Here is a 24,182-nt window from a genome sequence, read left to right as displayed (position 1 = left end):
CATGTGCTGGAATTGAAATATAATTTTTAGAACAGGCATCCCCATTCAAGTCAATGATGGCATAATGGGTTGACTGGCGGCCATTGCGAGGTGTACCCATAGGAGCAAAGCAGGAAGTAAAATACGACGGTCCCGTTTTGTCAGCTTGTGTGGCTTACCACTTCACGGCTGAGCCGTTGTTGCTCCTAGACTTTTCCACTTCCCAATTACAGCACTTACAGTTGACCAGGGCAGCTCTCGCAGGGCATACATTTGACGAACTGGCTTGTTGGAAAGGTGGCATGTTGAAAGTCACTGAGCTCTTCAGTAAGGTCATTCTACTGTCCATGTTTGTCTATGCAGATTGCAGTGTGCTCGATTTTATACACCTGTCAGCAATGGGTGTGGCTGAAATAGCCAAATCCACTAATTTGAAAGAGTGTCCACATACTTTTGTATATATAGTGTACGTGCAAAAATATGTGCTGTGATTTGTTGATTCAACTCAAATGACATCTCAAAAAATACATTCCATTGCATGAGCCACATCAGTTAACATCATTTGAATTATCATTCTACATTACCATGGAAATGATTGCATCACAATACCAGGCAGCCATTGCGAGTATAATCATCAGTCAAATTGGCAGAGTTAGAGGTTCCAACCATGGAGTTAGGAATTAGAATGGACATGAACCCAATTAGTAATTATAATCGCCAGTTGCCCATCCCTGATGTACATTTAACCAGTTCCAAAATTCCAAACTACGGTTCACAATGCTCCCTCATATGGAAATTGAGCCTGTGAGAAGAGCTATTTGGCTTCAGGCTATTTGACGTGGGAACTGTGGGACACTGTGTCCAAGTAGGTACAAGTAGCTATGTGTGTGGAAAACATTTCATCACAAGTAAGACATTTAACTTGTTTAGTCTGTTTGAAACTCCGCTCATTACTTGTAGCTGTATAGTCCGTTTGTTTGTGTTGTTGGTCTTGGTTATCTAGCTAGCACTCACTCACGTGGCTGCTAGCACCGTCATGGAAAAGGGGTATGAGCGAAGCCCTTTAATATTACGTTTTTCTAAGGAGTGAGGTCGCTCGGGAGCAGACAATGTGGAAAATACGGGTGTGTGCCCAGTGCTCGGACAAAACAAGTGTCTGTGCAATTTTCTGGATACGATTATGATTTGAGCATTTTTTTGCAATTATCTGTGATCTGAAAAAAGAGATGCTAATTATTACTGAGTGACAGCAAACTTGGCTGTCTGCTGCAAGTTGAGGGCAGACAGACACACATACATACAGTACAAGTCAAAAGTTTGGACACACATGCCAAGAGTGTGCAAAGCTGTCATCAAGGCAAAGGGTGGCTACTTTGAAAAATCTCAAATATATTTTGATTTAACACTTTTTGGGTTACTACTTGATTCCATGTGTGTTATTTCATAGTTTTGATGTCTTCACTATTATTCTATAATGTAGTAAATAGTCAACATAAAGAAAAACCCTTGAATGAGGTGGTGTGTCCTAACTTTTGACTGGTACTGTACATTCATACACACCCACCCACCCCTCCATGTGCCGCTCCTAATCTGCAGCTATTTTGCAGTGAGAACCTGCAGGGAGGTATTTTGCCAAAATCTATTTAGGAATATTAAAACACTTTTTTTCATTCATGAGTATCATCCGATCCGACTATCAACTGTCAATTTGCGGATATGAGTACAAGTATGGCCATGTCGGCACAGCCCTCGTTGAAAAGTCATCTTTAGACATGTACTTTTCTTAAATGTAGTTTTGTAATTGACTAAAACAAGCAGACAACAAGATAATTGTGTTTTGAAAAGGGTAACGTTTTTGCTGTGAGCCAATGGGGTTAACCGCAGGTTGTTTTACCCCACATGCGGGCGAGGCTGTAACATTCTATCTAATACCGACTGGGACTATTCTGGAACTTTGAGTGTTTGTGACATAGCCTCTCTAGTAATTTAATAGGATTTCTATGGTTCCAACTTAAAGGTCTGTTCTATTCATTCTATTTCTATGTGTTGGATGTTCTTATAGGCACTTTAGTATTGCCAGTGTAACAGTATAGCTTCCGTCCCTCTCCTCGCTCCTCCCTGGGCTCAAATCAGCAATACAACAACAACAGCCACCATCGAAGCAGCGTTACCCATGCAGAGCAAGGGAAACAACCACCCCAAGGCTCAGAGCGAGTGAGACCACCGCTCAGTCAGATACTTAGATACTTGTATGCTCAGTCAGATTATATGCAGCGCAGGACACGCTAGATATTATCTAGTAATATCATCAACCATGTGTAGTTAACTAGTGATCATGATTGATTGTTTTTTTATAAGATAAGTTTAATGCTAGCTAGCAACTTACCTTGGCTTACTGCATTCGCATAACAGGCAGTCAGTCTCCTTGTGGAGTGCAATGAGAGAGAGGCAGGTCGTTATTGCGTTGGACTCGTTAACTGTAAGGTTGCAAGATTGGATCCCCCGAGCTGAAAAGGTGAAAATCTGTCCTTCTGCCCCTGAAGAAGGCAGTTAACCCACAGTTCCTAGGCCATCATTGAAAGTAAGAATGTGTTCTTAACTGACTTGCCTAGTTAAATAAAGGTATAAAAAAAATATATGCAAATCGGCGCCCAAAAATATCGATTTCCGATTGGTATATGAACTTGAAATCAGCCCTAATTAATCGGCCATTCCAATTAATCGGTCGACCTCTAGTTGTGAGCACTACAGCCATGGCAGAGCTCACAGTTTCCCAATACACATAAATAATGATCTCCAAAATAGTTTAAGAAAAGTTATGAGATATGATATGGACACGAAATATCACCCGTAGTCTCAATAAACATCCATCCACCTCCCCTATTCCATATCTTCATTTTGCCTACAAACTTACAGGCTCAAAGAGAAAACGCAATGCAGACCAGTGCCCTTCTATGTGTAGTCTAGTGTTCAGTGAGATTAAGAAGAAGCAAAAGGATGACAAGTATTAGAACAAAAAGATATCTGTATTTGACACTCTCAACCCCATCCTCGTTTTGTATTTAAGGAGCAGCTTCATAACAAGTACTTAGGCTTATTCTAAATGAGTATCCCCATGCTGCAGGGTTTGACTTAGGGAAGTGAACTTTTACATGGGGACTGGATGCAGCCATCCATCCAAGTGTTGTTCTTCTAAGGTTAAGACATGGAGGTAGTTGTTTCTGTACAGGGTAGTTACACTGAAGTTCTCAATGTTGAACCATGTACCAGGAATGTTTTGGTCAGACTTAAATATCTCGGTTTGGTTGGAACCGGAACTTGGAACTCCTAACCCAGAATACCAAGTAGGTTCTTCAACACCTAGGGAGATTTGAATTTACTACACTGATTTGAATCTGTGAAAATGTGTTGTTTTGTGTTGTTGTTAAACGAGTTTCACTCTCAAGATGAATTATTAAGCAGCTAAATGTAAGAACAAGTCTTGTCGTGTAACTGTCTGGCAGTCTGGCACCCTACAGTGGCCGGCAATTGAGAGTTCTGAATCTCCATTTAACAACTCTACTGCCTATGTTCATCCCAATGCATATAGTGAGAATGTAGACCTAAAGTTTGATGTGCATGTGGTTACGGTGTGCGAGAACACACCAGTGAACTTCTGTACTTGTTGGTCAAAAATGGTAATTACGTAATTGTGGGTCTCTTGACTTCTGTATGACTTTTAAAGTCCTTCTTAATATGAGATTTTCTTTTCATGTCTATTTTGAATGACATCCTTAGGTCTGTCGATGGCTCATGGCTAACAAGATTCTCATTATATTTCGATTAGCATGCAAGCACTTGTGGCCTCGCAGTCCAGGTTAAAAATGATCCCTAGCAGCGCTGACAGTTAACAGGGTCCCCCTGGCAAAGGTTTAAGGGTGCAAGTGGATTGATGTTTGGGAGGTATGCGGGTCAACCAGATTGAGAAACCCTGTTAAAGCTCAGTGTCTGTCCCTCGTAGCCATGACTGTCTGTCTATCTGTGGCATTGATGTGAGAGCTGCTGCTGCTGTCGTGTGCCTTCTGAAGGAGCAAGGATCCTACAAGATGACAGAGTAGCCTGGCCAGTAAGGCTACTATTATGTAGAGTTAGAAGTGTGAGTGCATGCGTCACGTGTTTGTTTGATTAGAGATGGGTGAGTGGCTGATGTGGGTCATTAGTATTATCAGACTAATGTTAATCAGTTGGGAATTTGTTTCTTTGAAACCATTGATTAACATGAGGAAAACATTGATTCAACTGCGCTTCAGATGTTGAATCATTTCAAGTGTAAATCATCCAAAATATTTGTTAAGAAAAGAAACGTGACCTAAACCGTTTAGACTCTACACGTCAATAACACAGCAGGACATTTTGCTTTTCTAGGACTGTGGATTGCTGTAGTTTGAAACCTGTTTGTTGTTCATTTCCAAAAGGCCAAAATTGACTTTCTCCTCCACCAGGTATGTGGATGACGTGATATCGAGGATCGGCCGGATGTTCCCAGACATGTCGATTGAACTCTTCCGACCCAATGGGACATCGGCAGTACTTCTGGTAAGATTCCTCCTCACCACCGGGCATCCAACACTTCTCTGCTTCAAAACGTTCTGCTTCGCTCACTTTCAACATTTGAACAATTATTGAAATTTGGAGGGCACCTCCCAATATAAATATATAAACAAGCTGACCAAGATGATATTTGCATGGTGTCAACAATATCCACAAAAGAGCACTGAAATGCAAGATATGCATGCAGTTTTTCCTCCATCGGATAGCGGGATGGTGGGTGCCTTGGCCAAGTGCAGGTTGCTGACCATGAATGCCAAAATATATAAAACTTCTGAGCTAGTATTATGTGTACATTCTTTGACAAGAAAACCATGATGGAGGAACTGGGTTGAGTTTCTTAACCAATGATTGTCATGTACAGTGCAGATGAAAGGGTACTTTCTGTACGACTTCTGTTCATGCAAGAGGTAGAATATAGAGAAACCTCTTCAATCGTCTGACCAACACTAGCTTCTCACTCAGCTCTGCTTTGCTCCAAGTTTTATTTCAACAAAGTGCTTAAGGATTCAAAGAAGACTTGTCGTGTTAAATATTAATACTACCTGTAATTATTAACATGGTTCCCTGGGATGTGTGGTGGAGCGCTGCTCTACAGAAACATACCACAGAACTACACAGCTGCTCTTCTTATTGTCTCTTACCACAGAAAATGCCCTACCATGATGATTATGTTCAAAATCATGTCCACATATTACTGACAGGTGTGTGTCTCCTAGTGTTGCACGGTATGCTGGTACCACAGTAATATCATGGTACCAAAACGTTATGATCATTATGATACCAACGTTTTAGAATACTGTAGTACGGTTTCATATGATATTACCAGATATTTCGGACCTACAAGTCTAAAGAAACCAAACTGGCGCCTGCTATAAAAATGTTACAAAGTCAATTTTGTTTATAAATTCAGTTACATTTTTTGAAGCAACAACTATTCTTATTAAACTCGAGGCAAGAAATGTCCACTTCAAAAGTCACGCACATCTCACCCACGGCAGCTATGATCAGCCAGCCACATCCCCTTCCAGCTATCACTCACCTGCTTCTCTCCGTCCACTCTTCCTGTGCATCTATTCACATCTCACGCACGGCAGCTATGATCAGCCAGCCACATCCCCTTCCAGCTATCACTCACCTGCTTCTCTCCGTCCACTCTTCCTGTGCATCTATTCACATCTCACCCACGGCAGCTATGATCAGCCAGCCACATCCCCTTCCAGCTATCACTCACCTGCTTCTCTCCGTCCACTCTTCCTGTGCATCTATTCACATCTCACGCACGGCATCTATGATCAGCCAGCCACATCCCCTTCCAGCTATCACTCACCTGCTTCTCTCCGTCCACTCTTCCTGTGCATCTATTCACATCTCACCCACGGCAGCTATGATCAGCCAGCCACATCCCCTTCCAGCTATCACTCACCTGCTTCTCTCCGTCCACTCTTCCTGTGCATCTATTCACATCTCACGCACGGCAGCCATGATCAGCCAGCCACATCCCCTTCCAGCTATCACTCACCTGCTTCTCTCCGTCCACTCTTCCTGTGCATCTATTCACATCTCACGCACGGCAGCTATGATCAGCCAGCCACATCCCCTTCCAGCTATCACTCACCTGCTTCTCTCCGTCCACTCTTCCTGTGCATCTATTCACATCTCACCCACGGCAGCTATGATCAGCCAGCCACATCCCCTTCCAGCTATCACTCACCTGCTTCTCTCCGTCCACTCTTCCTGTGCATCTATTCACATCTCACGCACGGCAGCTATGATCAGCCAGCCACATCCCCTTCCAGCTATCACTCACCTGCTTCTCTCCGTCCACTCTTCCTGTGCATCTATTCACATCTCACGCACGGCAGCTATGATCAGCCAGCCACATCCCCTTCCAGCTATCACTCACCTGCTTCTCTCCGTCCACTCTTCCTGTGCATCTATTCACATCTCACGCACGGCAGCTATGATCAGCCAGCCACATCCCCTTCCAGCTATCACTCACCTGCTTCTCTCCGTCCACTCTTCCTGTGCATCTATTCACATCTCACGCACGGCAGCTATGATCAGCCAGCCACATCCCCTTCCAGCTATCACTCACCTGCTTCTCTCCGTCCACTCTTCCTGTGCATCTATTCTTCCATCAGTTTTTAAAATATAATTTAGCCATGAAATTTAGCCATGAAAGTCTTCTTTGGTTACATGTACATTTGATACATTGGGGCAGTGCGCAAAGTCAGCTCTTCTCTACTTTATGCAAATTGCACACGACAGGTGGAGCAGATGTTTGCTTGAAAATCTCTCTGTTCCTGAAACATAGTTCCACCTGTCATTAGTTCTGGGCATGCACAACCAATAGAGATGGTGGAAAGCCAATCATCACTGTGTCTTGGTTTTCAAATTCTATATAATGTCGCTTTGCTCGAATACAGAGACAAAATCATAAGGTCAATGGCCTGGAGAAAGATTGCAGAGAATGTTGTTGTTGATGGTGGTTGAAGAGAGATTTGGTTGCTTGTGCTGCTAGCTAGCTATGAACATCAATCAACCTAAACCTCAAAACTGTGATCAAAACCACCATTTGTGAATGTGTTGAGGAAATTAAGTTGTGAAATTTGTCCACTAAAGGATAGAAATCACCAGTAACACGCATTATAACATTGTAAATGATACACTAAGCATGAATTTCCCATGTAATATTCTAGCAACTGGACATCATGACATTGACGATTATAGCTCCCTTCCTGTAAAATACACCGGCCTGCATGTGAAATGCAATGAATGTTCCCATTGGTTAAAAGAAATTGACTTGCAAACATTGTTGTACAAATCTCTCTTCACCCAATGTATTTGACATTTTGAATTAGCCTACAAATTGTCAGCTCCATATTTTCATGTACTGTACCTAGAATACAACAGTTGGATTTGCACTAAACAATTTCATGTCAGAAAAATCATGTACAAAATCTGGCTTGAAAAAGCTTGTTTACATAAGTATTCAGACCCTTTGCTATGAGACTCAAAATTGAGCTCAGGTGCATCCTGTTTCCATTGATCATCCTTGAGATGTTTCTACAACTTGATTGGTGTCCAGCTGTGATAAATTCCAATTGATTGGACATGATTTGGAATGGCACACACCTGTCTATTTAAGGTCCCACGACAGTGCATGTCAGAGCAAAAACCAAGCCATGAGGTCGAAGGAATTGTCCGTAGAGCTCCGAGACAGGATTGTGTCGAGGCAGAGTTCTGGGGAAGGCTACCAAAACATTTCTGCAGCATTGAAGGTCGCCAAGAACAGAGGCCTCCATCATTCTTAAATGGAAGAAGTTTGGAACCACCAAGACTCTACCTGGAGCTGGCCACCCAACCAAACTCCGCAAACGGGGGAGAAGGGTCTTGGTCAGGGAGGCGACCAAGAACCCGATGGTCACTCTGACAGAGCTCCAGAGTTTCACTATGGAGATGGGAGAACCTTCCAGAAAGACAACCATCTCTACAGCACACCACCAATCAGGGACTGGGAGACTAGTCAGGATCGAGGGAAAGATGAACAGAGCAAAGTACAGAGAGATCCTTGATGAAAACCTGCTCCAGAGTGTCGCTCAGGACCTCTGACTGGGGTGAAGGTTCACCTTCCAACAGGACAATAACCCTAAGCACACAACCAAGACAACTTGGATGTCCTTGAGTGGCTCAGCCAGAGCCCAGACTTGAACCGGCTCAAACATCTCTGGAGAGACCTGAAAATTTCTGTGCTCCCCATCCAACCTGACAGATCTTGAGAGGATCTGCAGATAAGAATGAGAGAAACTCCCCAAGTACAGGTGTGCCAAGCTTATAGCGTCAAACCCAAGAGGACTCGAGGCTGTAATCGCTGCCAAAGGTGCTTCAACAAAGTACTGAGTAAAGGGTCTGAATACTTAAGTAAATGTGATATTTCTTTTTTTTATTTTGAATTTTTTACCAGTTTTTGCTTTGCCATTATGTGGTATTGTGTGTAGATTGATGAGGGGGGAAATTATTTTAATCCATTTTAGTATAAGACGTAAAAGGTCATTCACAGAACTTGAATTGTTGCATCTAGTTGTGTCTTTGTCCTCTGGTGGCAGGCTAGCTAGCTAAAATGGTTCCTTTCCTAAATTAGCCATGGATGGAAATTTGGATTTGTGGTTTTACTTAATTCTCTGTACTGGCCAATGATTATAACGGTGATTATGATCCAACCATAAATTCATACATTGTGCCTCTGGCCTGAGATGATGGAAGTTCAATATGTAGCTAGATAGTAGGCTAATGTCAACTAGCTGGCCTGGCACAAAACGGTGTCGAATCATGACTCAGTGATCTTCAAGTCGGAGCTCTAGAAAGAGGCCCGAGTTCCCAACTTGGAATTCCGAGTTGGATGACCATTGAAAATGTATTTTCCCAGTTTTCCGAGTTCCCAGTTCTCTTTAACTCACTGAAGTCTGAGATCTCCCAGTTCTGAGTTTGCATTTGTTTTGAACGTGGCAGAAGTCATGCTGAAAAGCAGGCTAGTGGTTGCTTTGCAATGCTTGCAGTTAGCCACTGATTCCTTCCAAACCACTCATTGTTGGATTTGCGATTTCCAACTTGTAATTAGCAAAGATACGTTGTATCTATAATTTCTCTGTGACAAGGCTTGAAAAGGATTTGCCAGTAGATTGTCGACGTGATTCATGACGATGACTGCTTGCTAGCTAAGATTTTGAAAGTGTGATGTTCACATGATCAGTCCAATCAAAGCTATGGTAGATCTGTGGTCAATGACTTTGAGCCGCTTTGGATGGGCACTTCTAATGTAACTCCATGGCAGCAATCAAGGGGCTTGAATGTTCGAGCTCTCCCCGTAGATTTTGCAGTGACGTAGTGTCCCCATGAGTGACAGAACACTGGGCCAATCATAGCGCAACTAGAGAACATTACGAACTCCTGCGCTCTGCATATCCCACTGGCTGCCCCACCACCACAGAAAGCACTGATCTAGGCTGAAACCTGCATTTTGGAGCTGCCTTACTCAAGAAAGCAAAAAAGAGACAGTTTGTATGCGGTTTTATTAACTCAATGATTTTTACATTTTTTACATTGTTTTCAAACTGATATGTGACATGTAATAATGGCAAAATAACATGCAACACAGGCAACAAAAATATATATACAGTACCAGTCAAAATTTTGGACACCTACTTGTTCAATGTTTTTTCTTTATTTTTACTATTATTCTACATTGTAGAATAATAGTAAAGACATCAAAACTATTAAATAAAACACATGGAATCATGTAGTAACCAAAAAAGTGTTTAACAAATCCAAATATATTTGATTTTACGATTCTTCAAAGTAGTCACCCTTTGCTTTGACAGCTTTGCACACTCTTCATATCAAATCAAATGTATTTATATAGCCCTTCGAACATCAGCTGATATCTCAAAGTGCTGTACAGAAACCCAGCCTAAAACCCCAAACAGCAAGCAATGCAGGTGTAGAAGCACGGTGGCTAGGAAAAACTCTCTAGAAAGGCCAAAACCTAGGAAGAAACCTAGAGAGGAACCAGGCTATGTGGGGTGGCCAGTCCTCTTCTGGCTGTGCCGGGTGGAGATTATAACAGAACATGGCCAAGATGTTCAAATGTTCATAAATGACCAGCATGGTCAAATAGTAATAATCACAGGCAGAACGGTTGAAACTGGAGCAGCAGCATGGCCAGGTCTACTGGGGACAGCAAGGAGTCATCATGCCCGGTTGTCCTGAGGCATGGTCCTAGGGCTCAGGTCCTCCGAGAGAGAGAGAGAGAAAGAAAGAGAGAATTAGAGAGAGCATACTTCAATTCACACAGGACACCGGATAGGACAGGAGAAGTACTCCAGATATAACAAACTGACCCTAGCCCCCCACCACATAAACTAATGCAGCATAAAGGGCCAAACAGGAAGGATATAACCCCACCCACTTTGCCAAAGCACAGCCCCCACATCACGAGAGGGATATCTTCAACCACCAACTTACCATCCTGAGACAAGGCCGAGTATAGCCCACAAAGATCTCCGCCATGGCACAACTCACTCTTGGCATTCTCTCAACCAGCTTCACCTGGAATGTTTTTCCAACAGCCTTGAAGGAGTTCCCACATATGCTGAGCACTTGTTGGTTGCTTTTCCTTCACTCTGCGGTCCTACTCCTCCCAAACCATCTCAATTGGGTGGAGGTCAGGTCATCTGATGCAGCACTCATCACTCTCCTTCTTGGTCAAATAGCCCTTACACAGTCTGGAGGTGTGTTTTATGTCTTTGTCCTGTTGAAAAATAGATGATAGTCCCACTAAGTGCAAACCATATGTGATGGCGTGTCACTGCAGAATGCTGTGGTAGCCATGCTGGTTAAGTGTGCCTTGAATTCTAAATAAATCACTAACAGTGTCACCAGCAAAGCACCATCACGCTGCCTCCTCCGTGCTTCACACAAGCAGAGATTATCCGTTCGCCTACTCTACGTCTCACAAAGACATGGCGGTTGGAAACAAAAGGACAGATTTCCACCAGTCTAATGTCCAGTGCTTGTGTTTCTTGGCCAAAGCGAGTCTCTTCTTATTATTGATGTCCTTTAGTAGTGGTTTCTTCGCAGCATTTTGACCAGGAAAACCTGATTCACACAGTCTCCTCTGAACAGTTGATTTTGAGATGTGTCTGTTACTTGAAATCTGTGAAACATTTATTTCGGCTGCAATTTCTGAGGCTGGTAGCTCTAATGAACTTATCCTCTGCAGCAGAGGTAACTCTGGTATCTCTAACTCTGGGTCTTCCATTCATGTGGCGATCCTCATGAGAACCAACTTAATCATAGTGCTTAATAGTTTTTGTGACTGCACTTGGAGAATCAAGAGGTATTCATCTGGATTGCATTTCAATTAACATGTGTGCCTTAGAATTTCTTTCCTTAATGCATTTGAGCCAATCAGTTGACAAAGCAGGGGTGGTATACAGAAGATAGCCCTATTTGGTAAATCCAAGTACATACAGTTGAAGTCGGAAGTTTACAAACACTTTGGTTGGAGTCATTAGAACTAGTTTTTCAACCACTCCACAAATTTCTTGTTTACAAACTATAGTTTTTGGCAAGTCGGTTAGGACATCTACTTTGTGCATGACACAAGTAATTTTTACAACAACTGTTTACAGACAGATTATTTCATTTATAATTCACTGTTTCACAATTCCAGTGGGTCAGAGGTTTACATGCACCAAGTTGACTGTGCCATTTTAAACAGCTTGGAAAATTACAGAAAATTATGTCATGGCTTTAGAAACTTCTGATAGGCTAATTGACATTTGAGTCAATTGGAGTTGTACCTGTGGATGTATTTCAAGTCCTACCTTCAAACTCAGTGCTTCTTTGCTTGACATCATGGGAAAATCAAAAGAAATCAGCCAAGACCTCAGAAACAAAATTGTAGACCTCCACAAGTCTGGTTCAGCCTTGGGATCAAATTCCAAATGCCTGAAGGTACCACATTCATCTGAACAAACAATGGAATGCAAGTATAAACACCATGGGACCACGCAGCCGTCATACCGCTCAGGAAGGAGACGCGTTCTGTCTCCTGGAGATGAACGTACTTTGGTGTGAAAAGTGCAAATCAATCCCAGAACAACAGCAAAGGACCTTGTGAAGATGCTGGAGGAAACAGGTCCAAAATTATCTATATCCACAGTAAAATGAGTCCTATATCGACAACCTGAAAGGCCGCTCAGCAATGAAGAAGCAACTGCTCCAAAACCGCCTTAAAAAAAAGCCAGAATACAGTTTGCAACTGCACATGGGGACAAAGATAGTACTTTTTGGAGAAATGTCCTCTGGTCTGATGAAACAAAAATAGAACTGTTTGGCCATAATGACCATCATTATGTTTGGAGGAAAAAGGGGGATGCTTGCAAGCCAAAGAACACCATTCCGACCGTGAAGCACGGGGGTGGCAGCATCATGTTATGGGGTGCTTTGCTGCAGGAGGGACTGGTGCACTTCACAAAATAGATGGCGTCATGAGGAATGGAAAATTATGTGGATATATTGAAGTAACATCTCAAGACCATCAGTCTGGAAGTTAAAGCTTGGTCGCAAATGGGTCTTCCAAATGGACAATGACCCCAAGCATACTTTCAAAGTTGTGGCAAAATGGCTTAAGGACAACAAAGTCAAGGTAAAGGAGTGGCCATCACCAAACCCAAAATGTTTGACCCAAGTTCAACAATTTAAAGGCAATGCTATCAAATACTATGTGAGTGTATGTACACTTCTGACCCATTGGGAATTTGATGAAAGAAATAAAAGCTGAAATAAATCATTCGCTCTACTATTCTGACATTTCACATTCTTAAAATAAAGTGGTGATCCTAACTGACCTAAGACAGGGAATTTTTACTAGGATTAAATGTCAGGAATTGTGAAAAACTGAGTTGAAATGTATTCTGTACAGCACTTTGAGATATCAGCTGATGTACGAAGGGTTATATAAATACATTTTATGTATAATATCTGAAAATGTAGCTAGCTAACTTGACATTAGGTTTATGCAGTTTTACTACACAATACTTTCTTTTTTTAAAAGCTGCGTTAGACATGATTACCTAGACATACTGACCAGCTCCAATATACAGACACGTGCTATATATGGCAGACCAATCCAAACTCATCTCTCGGCGTGTCCAGCCCACTCATTATCTCAGCCAATCATGGCTAGTGGGACGGTTGCTCACTTTTTCTGTGGCTAAACCAACTGGGCTTGTAATTTTAACAATATTATTTGTATTTACAGATGGCATACAAGTTTGATGTTAAGGCACATGAAAGTTCACATGTTCGAGAAGGCATCTCTGCCAAAAAAAATGCATTTTGATTTAAAATATGTTTTACGTTCAAACAGCTGAAGTCGTGACTTGTGACATATGCCTAGTTTCTTGAATCGGGTCACATATTATGGCAAGAACAGCTCAAATAAGCAAAGAGAAACGACAGTCCATCATTACTTTAAGACATCAAGATCAGTCTATGCGTAACATTTCAAGTCTTCTTTTTTTTTGGTAGAACATCGGCATAACGTTTACAAAATGACATAAAGCATCCCGGGAACAGGACGAACAAGATGCTACGCCACTGAACATTTCCCCTGCTGTATTGCCATACTACTTGGGTGTCGTGATGCTTGGACTGGTATCGTTAGTAAAATGTTCGTATCGTGACAACACGAGTCTCTCCAGGTCGGTGCCTCTACTGACTTAGTGATGTGATGAAAAGCACTCTGGTCAGTCTTGCCATTTTCATCATGACCACCAGGTTGTCAGTACTCAGCATGCACTTTGACCTTCCACTTACGCCTGCCTCTTGGCTCAAATGATGCTAAGAGCACTTCATGCGCCACTACTGTGTCCAACTCTAATCCATTGGGCATGCAAAAACAGAAATGAGAGGATAAAGAGAGAGGGGTGGAGAGGGAGAGTAAGAAAGAGAGAGGCTGGCAGCGGAGAGAGACAGGAAGATTAGACATACTCCATCCCCAACAGTGGGCGTTCACTGGTTCACACCCACGGGGCACTGGCTCACAGATGGCCCAGTTGGCAGGCTGGCAGCTCCCAGCTCTACTCCCAGTCCTGGCCTCCATAGTACACCTAGGCCTCATTACCTCACCATCACTGGCACTGCAGATCTTCAAAGAACACCAACACTTACCGTGTGCATTGTCAGTTAATTACAAGCAACCCGAATGTAGGTTTCTTGCAGATGCGTTTGTTAATGGACTGTTAGTGTTGTAACAATCACCATATGTGTGTGTTTGGCCGCTGTTAAAGCAGTCATAACTTGTCCATTTTCTCAGTGGTTTATTGTTGATTGGAATTAGAAATGCGCTTGCCTCGATAACGTATGCGTCGCCCCTCAGTCAGAATACAATGCACATCAGTATCAGATGGTTTTGAATATGAGGTTAGCTTTCCAAAAGCACAGAATGTTTTCTACTGTAACAGAAAATGATGAACACAACTTAAGGCTTGCCTGTAGGGGTAGGGGGGGGCTTGTCCTTGAAGGAATGAAGTGATGCTCTACATCTGCCTTTGTTTTTCTCCACATAATATGATCCTAGGAGAGGGATGTCATGCACTGTTGTGAAACGTGACAGCTGAAGAAAGTATATTCTGCAGAGGGATATCAATAGCGTAGAGCAGAGATGATCAAATGGATTTAGCCGTGGGCCGATTTTTCTTGAACGGATGGTCAGGGGGCCGGAACATAATTCTAAATAATTTGTAGTCTGAGTGGTAACACATTGGAACAAATGTATAAAATTAAAATCACTTGGAACTTATTTGCTGGTGTTTTTAGTTTGTCCCAAAAAATAAATAATAATGTTTTGGTTTTTTGCTCAGAAAATAGGGGGGGTGGGGGGGGGGGTTCTTATCCTCTGCAACTAAAATCAGTTGGGGAACACTCTTACGATCTCTTACGATAACCTATAGTAGAAAATGAAAGGGAAAGGGGGGATACCTAGTCAGTTGTACAACTGAAAGGATTCTACTGAAATGTGTCTTCCTGGCCATGTGTGTGCGTTGTTACTCGCGCTCTCTCACGTCACTCACTCACACGTTCTCTGTCCAGCTGTGTGTTAACGGCTGTTTGTGAAGTGTGTCAGTAGCGAGAGGGATGCAGTGTTAATTGGGGCTGGTGCTTGAAGCTATTAGTGCTTTGGGTGACACCTTCATCAGCCACACCCCAGCCATCCCGATCTCACTCTTCTCTCACTCTCTTTTCCCTGCAGCGTAAGCCTCCAGAATTTCTGTATGCATGAGTTACATGTACAGATCATCTATGTTCACCATTCAGGCAACCTTATAGGCTATTCATTAGATTTGACCTAAATCCCATCCATAACCTCTTCTTATTTCTTGTATTTTGTCAAATAGAGCAATGTTGTCTCTCAGATCATATCACTGATGAGCCATCGGAGACAATACTGAAATCTAAAAGATAAGAACGTAAAAAAAACAACGTTTCACTGCATCTTGGTAGTCGTTTTTGAAGCTCCGAGTTGTTTGTTGCTTCTTTTGACACCTTTGAGAGGCGCTGTACACGGGGCTCATTAATTGACCTTGTTGGGATATCGATCCAAATTAAAAAACTTTGTTTCCCGCCTCAGGGTCGCTGCAGCGGAACGGAACACCCGGGCCAGGGGCGGTATGTAAGGGGAGCAGGGCGGGTTGGCACTGCTCCATGTGTGGAATATTGACAGAATATCCTCTGACGAGCTTAATGCTGAGGAGGAGAGAACCTCCAGGCGCTGAGGTCAGGGCAGGGAGTAGTATTGCCACCTATTTTTCAGTGACAATTGCTATTGGCTCCTTGATTTGTCGCTAGATGACGTTTTGCCATTTCTGCAATGACTCCACAGCACCAATTTGCTTTACTGCTGTACCCGATGTAGTGTTTTCACCCCCCTTTCCGTCGCACATTTCCCATCGCTCACACCCCCCTCCTTGTCCTTGGTTGCAGCACTCACTACTGTGTTCCAAACTGCCTCTGGAAGCAAAGTCGGCACAATAACTGTTCGTCGGGATCTTCATGAAATGGGTTTTCATGGCCGAGCAGCCACACACAAGCCTAAGATCACCATGCGCAATGCCAAGCATCGTCTGGAGTTGCGTAAAGCTCGCCGCCATTGGACTTTGGAGCAGTGGAAATGCGTTCTCTTTAGTGATGAATCAAGCTTTACCATCTGGCAGTTCGACTGACGAATCTGACTTTGGCGGATGCCAGTAGAACGCTACCAGCCCCAATGCATAGTGTCAACTGTAATGTTTGGTGGGGGACTAATATAGGTCTGGGGGTGTTTGTCATGGTTCGGTCTAGGCCCATGTTCCAACATCTAGTGGAAAGCCTTCCCAGAAGAGTGTAGTCTGTTATAGCAGCAAATGAGGTGACCAACTCTATATTAATGTTGCCCATGATTTTGGAACGAGATGTTCTAAGAGCAGGTGTCCACATACTTTTGGTCATGTACTGTATCTGAATTTGTCACTGTATTATTTTACCAATACATCTCAATGGAGTGGTCTGAAAACGTGGCAGCCAGATGGGCATTGGTGATTTTAAAAATGTTAATTCCTACTGAATGAAATGGAGATCTAAAATAGTGGAGGGGTTTCCATCATAAGTCCAAGTGATCCCTCTCACACTGTTATTTCACCAGTTCAAAGAAGGAACTGATTCACCTTCAACAATTCCCTCCCCCTAGTGTCACACAGTGGCATTGTTGGGTTTCATGGAGTTTTTCTTCAGAACAAATTATAAACTGTCAAGAGGAAGGGGAATTGGTGTTTTTTTTCCTACCATTTGTTGCCCACAGCCATACAACTTCATAAACCTCATTCCTTGAGGTGACATATCAGTGGGCTATAGTTTGGGATCTTGAATTATGAGCGCCTCTGTGTCTGTGACGTGTGCTGCGGAGATAGCACGTGGAAACTGCAGAGCCTTTCCTCTTTCTCTGACTCTCTCTTTTTTTTCTCCATCTCAGCGTGTCGGCTCTCTTTTTATCTAACAGGACCATAGAGGATGTCAAGTCACATCCACTTCTTGCTTGGAAACTTTCACTTTTTTAATCGCGTCTCCAATTTGTTGTGTGCTCTGCTCTCTACTATATGTGCTCGGCTGCCCACTCTCTTGCTAAATAAAACGTACCACCATCTGTGAGCCTATGCTGCAGCCATAGACAGAAATGCACTTTCACTTTTCCTAATTAACCACACTAGGCCTGCTCATTGGCGCCCTGGGTGGAGCTCTGCTCTACCCACAGGCTACTGGAGCCCTGCCAGGGCAATACTTTTAGTCTGGGCACCAGGAAAGTACTTTGGAAATGTATAAAGTACAGCCGACTAGGTAGTCAGTCTCATTTGTAGTTATTTCAAACAAGTTTGAAACCTTCATGAAAGATTCAGCGGAGAAGGCCTGAGTGTAGAGAGAGGTCTTAAGACTGAACGATTGTGTTGACCATTGTGGTTGTGAATATGTCAGACATAATCTGTCAACAGTTATTCAGGAATGAGACCTGTAGACCAATTCCTAGTATAAGCGTACATGCACCTGTGCCTCTGTGTGAGCGCACAGCTTTCTTCTGTTCCATTTCACTGGATAGACACAGAGCCTGAAGCATATGGTCTGTATATTAGCGCCTACATAAGTATTCAGACCCTTTGCTATGAGACTTAAAATTGAGCTCGGGTGCATCCTGTTTCCATTTTATTTATTTATTTATTCTTCACCTTTATTTAACCAGGTAGGCCAGTTGAGCACAAGTTCTCATTTACAACTGCGACCTGGCCAAGATAAAGCCAAGCAGTGCGACAAAAACAACAACACGGAGTTACACGTAAACGTACAGTCAATAACACAATAGAAAAATATATGTACAGTGTCTGCAAATGTAGAAGATTAGGGAGGTAAGGCAATAAATATGCCATATAGGCAAAATAATTACAATTTAGCGTTAACACTGGAGTGATGATGATGTGCAAGTAGAGATACTGGGGTGCAAAAGAGCAAGAAGATGAATGAATTATGGGGATAAGGTAGTTAGGTCTGCTATTTACAGATTGGCTGTGTACAGGTACAGTGGTCGGTAAGCTGCTCTGACAGCCGATGCTTAAAGTTAGAGAGGAAGATATACGTCTCCAGCTTCAGTGATTTTTGCAATTCGTTCCAGCCATTGGCAGCAGAGAACTGGAAGGAAAGGCGGCTAAAGGAACTTTGGAGATGACCAGTGAAATATACCTGCTGGAGCGCGTACTACTGGTGGGTGTTGCTATGGTGACCAGTGAGCTGAGATAAGGCGGGGCTTTACCTAGCAAAGACTTGTAGATGACCTGGAGCCAGTGGGTTTGCCGACGAATATGTATCGAGGGCCAGCCAACGAGAGCATACAGGTCGCAATGGTGGGTAGTATATGGGGATTTGGTGACAAAACGGATGGCACTGTGATAGACTACATCCAATTTGCTGAGTAGAGTGTTGGAGACTATTTTATAAATGACATCACCGAAGTCGAGGATCAGTAGGATGGTTAGTTTTACGAGGGTTTTGCAGCATGAGTGTAGGATGCTTTGTTGCGATATAGGAAGCTGATTCTAGATTTCATTTTAGATTGGAGATGCTTAATGTGAGTCTGGAAGGAGAGTTTACAGTCTAACCAGACACCTAGATATTTGTAGTTGTCCACATATTCTAGGTCGGAACCGTCCAGAGTAGTGATGCTAGTCGGGCGGATGCGGGCAGCAATCAGTTGAAGAGCATGCATTTAGTTTTACTAGCATTTAGAAGCAGTTGGAGGCCACGGAAGGAGTGTTGTATGGCATTGAAGCTTGTTTGGTAGTTTGTTAAGTGTCCAAAGAAGGGCCAGAAGTATATAGAATGGTGTCGTCTGCGTAGAGGTGGATCAGAGAGTCAAGAGTGACATCATTGATGTATACAGAGAAAAGAGTCGGCCCGAGAATTTAACCCTGTGGCACCCCCATAGAGACTGCCTGCGGTCCGGACAACAGGCCCTCCAATTTGACACACTGAATTCTGAGAAGAAGTTGGTGAACCAGGCGAGGCAGTCATTTGAGAAACTAAGGCTATTGAGTTTGACCGATAAGAATGCGGTGGTTGACAGAGTTGAAAGCCTTGGCCAGGTCGATGAAGACGGCTACACAGTACTGTCTTTTATCAATGGCAGTTATGATAAACTCCACTCCACTTCTGACTGATAGATATATACTGCTCAAAAAAATAAAGGGAACACTAAAATAACACATCCTAGATCTGAATGAATGAAATGTTATTATTAAATACTTTTTTATTTACATAGTTGAATGTGCTGACAACAAAATCACACGAAAAATTATCAATGGAAATCAAATTTATCAACCCATGGAGGTCTGGATTTGGAGTCACACTCAAAATTAAAGTGGAAAACCACACTACAGGCTGATCCAACTTTGATGTAAGTCAAAATAAGGCCCAGTAGTGTGTGTGTGGCCTCCACGTGCCTGTATGACCTCCCTACAACGCCTGGGCATGCTCCTGATGAGGTGGCTGATGGTCTCCTGAGGGATCTCCTTCCAGACCTGGACTAAAACATCTGCCAACTCCTGGACAGTCTGTGGTGCGAGACATGATGTCCCAGATGTGCTCAATTGGATTCAGGTCTGGGGTACGGGTGGGCCAGTCCATAGCATCAATGCCTTCCTCTTGCAGGAACTGCTGACACACTCCAGCCACATGAGGTCTAGCATTGTCTTGTATTAGGAGGAACCCAGGGCCAACCGCACCAGCATATGGTCTCACAAGGGGTCTGAGGATCTCATCTCGGTACCTAATGGCAGTCACGCTACCTCTGGCGAGCACATGGAGGGCTGTCCGGCCCTCCAAAGAAATGCCACCCCACACCATGACTGACCCACCACCAAACCGGTCATGCTGGAGGATGTTGCCGGCAGCAGAACGTTCTCCACGGTGTCTCAAGACTGTCACGTCTGTCACATGTGCTCAGTGTGAACCTTTCATCTGTGGAGAGCACAGGGCGCCAGTGGCGAATTTGCCAATCTTGGTGTTCTCTGGCAAATGCCAAACGTCCTGCACGGTGTTGGGCTGTAAGAACAACCCCCACCTGTGGACGTCGGGCCCTCATACCACCCTCATGGAGTCTGTTTCTGACCGTTTGAGCAGACTCATGCACATTTGTGGCCTGCTGGAGGTCATTTTGCAGGGCTCTGGCAGTGCTCCTCCTGCTCCTCCTTGCACAAAGGCGGAGGTAGCGGTCCTGCTGCTGGGTTGTTGCCCTCCCACGGCCTCTTCCACATCTCCTGATGTACTGGTCTGCCTCATGGTGCATTCAAAAGTGACCAAAACATCAGCCAGGAAGCATAGGAACTGAGAAGTGTTCTGTGGTCCCCATCTGCAGAGCCACTCCTTTATTGGGGTTGTCTTGCTAATTGCCTATAATTTCCACCTGTTGTGTCTATTCCATTTGCACAACAGCATGTGAAATGTATTGTCAATCAGTGTTGCTTCCTAAGTGGACAGTTTGATTTCACAGAAGTATGATTGAACTGGAGTTACATTGTATTGTTTAAGTGTTCCCTTTATTTTTTGAGCAGTGTATTTATCTCCTTATTCTATGTGTGTGCTTTTAAAATTCTGATTTAAATTACTCCTATGTGTTTCACTATTCATGTGTATGTCACTACTCCCTATGTGTGGGCTCACACTTGATGTGTATTTTGCTATCTCTTAACCTTCATATATCGTTCATCGCCCATGGGTTCTCCACATGCCTTAGAACCTTTACTTCCAATTTTAACCTGATTCTGTTGGGTTCTAACTATTAATTTGGGTCTATCTTATTTCATTTGATTCAAATCCATTAATTTTGGATCTATAATTAGGTTACTGCGTTTCGTTAAATTTAAATCTCTCGCCTCTTCTCCATTTGGACTTTATTTCAGTATTGTCTTTTGAATCGGGATCTATGGTCAATTCACTCTTGATAATTGACCATTCAAGTTATTTGTTCGCATAGGACGGTAATTCTATCTCACATATCTATTTATATCCCTTGCTAATAACCTCTCGGCCATCCCTCAAATAACCTTTCGGCCATTCCTCACAGACCTCAATTATTAAGCTATTTTTATTTATGGTAGTGCACATGTACCTCGGGTCATTGCGGACCTGTTCCCTCAATCGATCTTACTTTACTTTATTTTGCCTTCTATGTTACGTTTTCCGGCTACTGTACTTCAACCAGTTTTACTTTTAGGTCTTACTGTTAGATACTATACTTCGAAATTTCTTAATTAGATCTGTGACCCAGTGCCGCCAACACTAACATAGATACTTTTGTCTTAAACTTTCTATACATTAGATTATATGGACGGTATACCCGATACCAATCTTACTTACTGTTAGTTTTACAGTTAAAAATCCTCCCTCCACATTTATCTTGCTCTAATTTTTTTGTAAGTTTAGAATTTAACCCCAAACTAATGAATTAAGATCACCGACCTTATCTTGCAGCTGAGAATTCAATGTTGGTTGGATTTTGTCACCGTTTTCTGTCGTATACCAGTTTGCCACCAGCCTGTAATGGAACCTCAATTTCCAGAGGTCAGGTCTTTAACTTACGGATCTCTGATCCGTCCGTGCACGGTTTTCGGCGCTCCCATGGGACGACAGAAAACCGGTATTGAAATCCGGCTCGAAGGACCAATTGATAATAGAATTTCCAATCCCAATGATAATAACAATCAATCAATAGCTCTGACCAATTCCCGAGGTTTGTAAGACCATGGGTATAATAATAATTAGTCAAAGACTCAGCTTATGCAAAAGGTTAGTACAGTTTATTCAGAGAACGTTCTAAAGTCAAGAATACAAAACAATTCATTTTATACTGACTTCTCACACCCACACATTCACACAGCCATAAGCACACACACACACACACTCACACACACACACACACACAGACGCACAACACATGTCCTGCTACCCCCCAGACGCCAGAGCATTATGACCTTGTTCTTGACACGTACTCCCTGTTCTCTCCCAATCTCTAGTCAGGTCGGCACCAAGCTCAGACAGTCTGTTTATAATACCATAAAGACATATTGTCTTTACCCTAATTCTGACTAGGACTACACATTTATTGATTATGATTTTATATTCTAATCAATTCCATACAATTATATGTTTCAGGGCAGAATATTCTAATCATTCAATCACCTATCAAGTTATGATATCGTTTAGGACCGTGCTGAGGTGCACCCGTGACCTGCTCAGAAACCAGATTGCGTAGTGGAGAAAGGTACGGTGGGATTCGAAACGGTTGGTGATCTGTTTGTTAACATGGTTTTCGAAGATTTTAGAAAGGCAGGGCTGGATGGATATAGGTCTATAACAGTTTGGGTCTAGAGTGTCTCCCCCTTTGAAGAGCTGGATGACCGCGGCAGCTTTCCAATCGTTGGGAATCTCAGACGAGGTTGAACAGGCTAGTAATAGGGGTTGCAACAATTTTGGCAGATAATTTTAGAACGAGAGGGTCCAGCTTGTCTAGCCCAGCTGTTGAGTAGGGATCCAGATTTTGCAGCTCTTCCAGAACATCAGCTGTCTGGTTTTGGGTAAAGGAGAAGCGGGGGGTCTTGGGCAAGTTGCTGCAGGGGGTGCAGAGCTGTTGGCCAAGGTAGGGGTAACCAGGTGGAAAAGCATGGCCAGCCGTAGAAAATGCTTATTGAAATTATCATTGATCTCTCAGTGGTAACAGTGTTTCCTAGCCTCAGCTAGGCAGCTGGGAGGAAGTGTTCTTATTCTCCATGTACTTTAGTGTCCCAAAGCTTTTTGGAATTAGTGCTGCAGGATGCACATTTCTGTTTGAAAAAGTTAACCTTAGATTTCCTAACTGACTGTGTATATTGGTTCCTAACTTCCCTGAAAAGTTGCATATCGCGGGGGCTATTCGATGCTAATGCAGAATGCCACAGGATGTTTTGGTGCTTGTCAAGAGCAGTAAAGTCTGCGGTGAACGAAGAGCTATATCTGTTCTTAGTTCTAAAAAAAATTGAAAGGGGCATGCTTATTTAAGATGGTGAGGGAATAACTTTTAAAGAGCAACCAGGCATCCTCTACAGACGGGATGAGGTCAATATCCTTCCAGGATACCCGGGCCATGTCAATTAGAAAGGCCTGCTCGCTGAAATGTTTTAGGGTGGGTTTAACAGTGATGAGGAGTGGTTGTTTGACCGCGGACCCATTACGGATTCAGGCAATGAAGAAGTGATCACAGAGATCCTGGTTGAAGACAGCAGAGGTTTATTTAAAGGGCAAGTTGGTCAGGATGATATCGAAGAGGATGACCATGGTTACAGATTTAGGGTTGTACCTGGTTGGTTCCTTGATCATTTGTGTGAGATTGAGGGCTTCTAGTTTAGATTGTAGGATGGCCGGGGTGTTAAGCATATCCCAGTTTAGGTCACTTAACAGTACGAACTCTGTCCCCCATCTATCTTCAATCAATTCACATGTGGTGTCCAGGGCACAGCTGGGGGCTCTATAACAAGTGGCAACGGTGAGAGACCGGTTTCTGGAAAGGTGGATTTTTAAAAGTGGAAGCTTGAATTGTTTGGGCACAGACCTGGATAGTATGACAGAACTCTGCAGGAGAACTCTGCCCCTTTGGCACTTCTATCTTGTCGGAAAATGTTGTCGTTGGGGGTGGAAATTTCAGGATTTTTGGTGGCCTTCCTGAGCCAGGATTCAAACACAAGGACATCAGGGTTGGTGAAGTGTGCTAAAACAGTGAAGGAGCGAGGAGGCTTCTGATGTTAACATGCATGAGAAACCAAGGCTTTTACAGTTACAGAAGTCAACAAATGTGAGTGCCTGTGGAATGGGAGTGGTGCTAGAGGCTGCAGGGAATGGGTTAAGCTCTACATCACCAGAGGAACAGAGGAGGAGTAGGATAACGGTACAGCTAAAGGCTATAAGAACTGGTCGTCTAGTGTGTTTGGAACACACTGGGCGTG

General features: G+C 43.2%; 1 protein-coding gene across 1 annotated transcript in view; it reads left to right on the top strand.

Annotated features, from left to right (window-relative positions):
- The window catches only part of LOC135514375 (mediator of RNA polymerase II transcription subunit 27-like), a 94,204-nt gene that overhangs the window by 42,782 nt on the left and 27,240 nt on the right, over positions 1–24,182 (top strand). The window contains exon 4 of the mRNA XM_064937817.1: positions 4,461–4,554. Within this exon, the coding sequence (XP_064793889.1) occupies positions 4,461–4,554 (94 nt within the window). The remainder of the gene's footprint in view (positions 1–4,460; positions 4,555–24,182) is intronic.

Source organism: Oncorhynchus masou, chromosome 25 (genome assembly GCF_036934945.1).
Source record: "Oncorhynchus masou masou isolate Uvic2021 chromosome 25, UVic_Omas_1.1, whole genome shotgun sequence".
In the NCBI taxonomy this organism is placed as follows: domain Eukaryota; kingdom Metazoa; phylum Chordata; class Actinopteri; order Salmoniformes; family Salmonidae; genus Oncorhynchus; species Oncorhynchus masou.
Note: the sequence above shows the minus strand (reverse complement) of the source record. Positions and strands in the feature narration are given on the sequence as shown.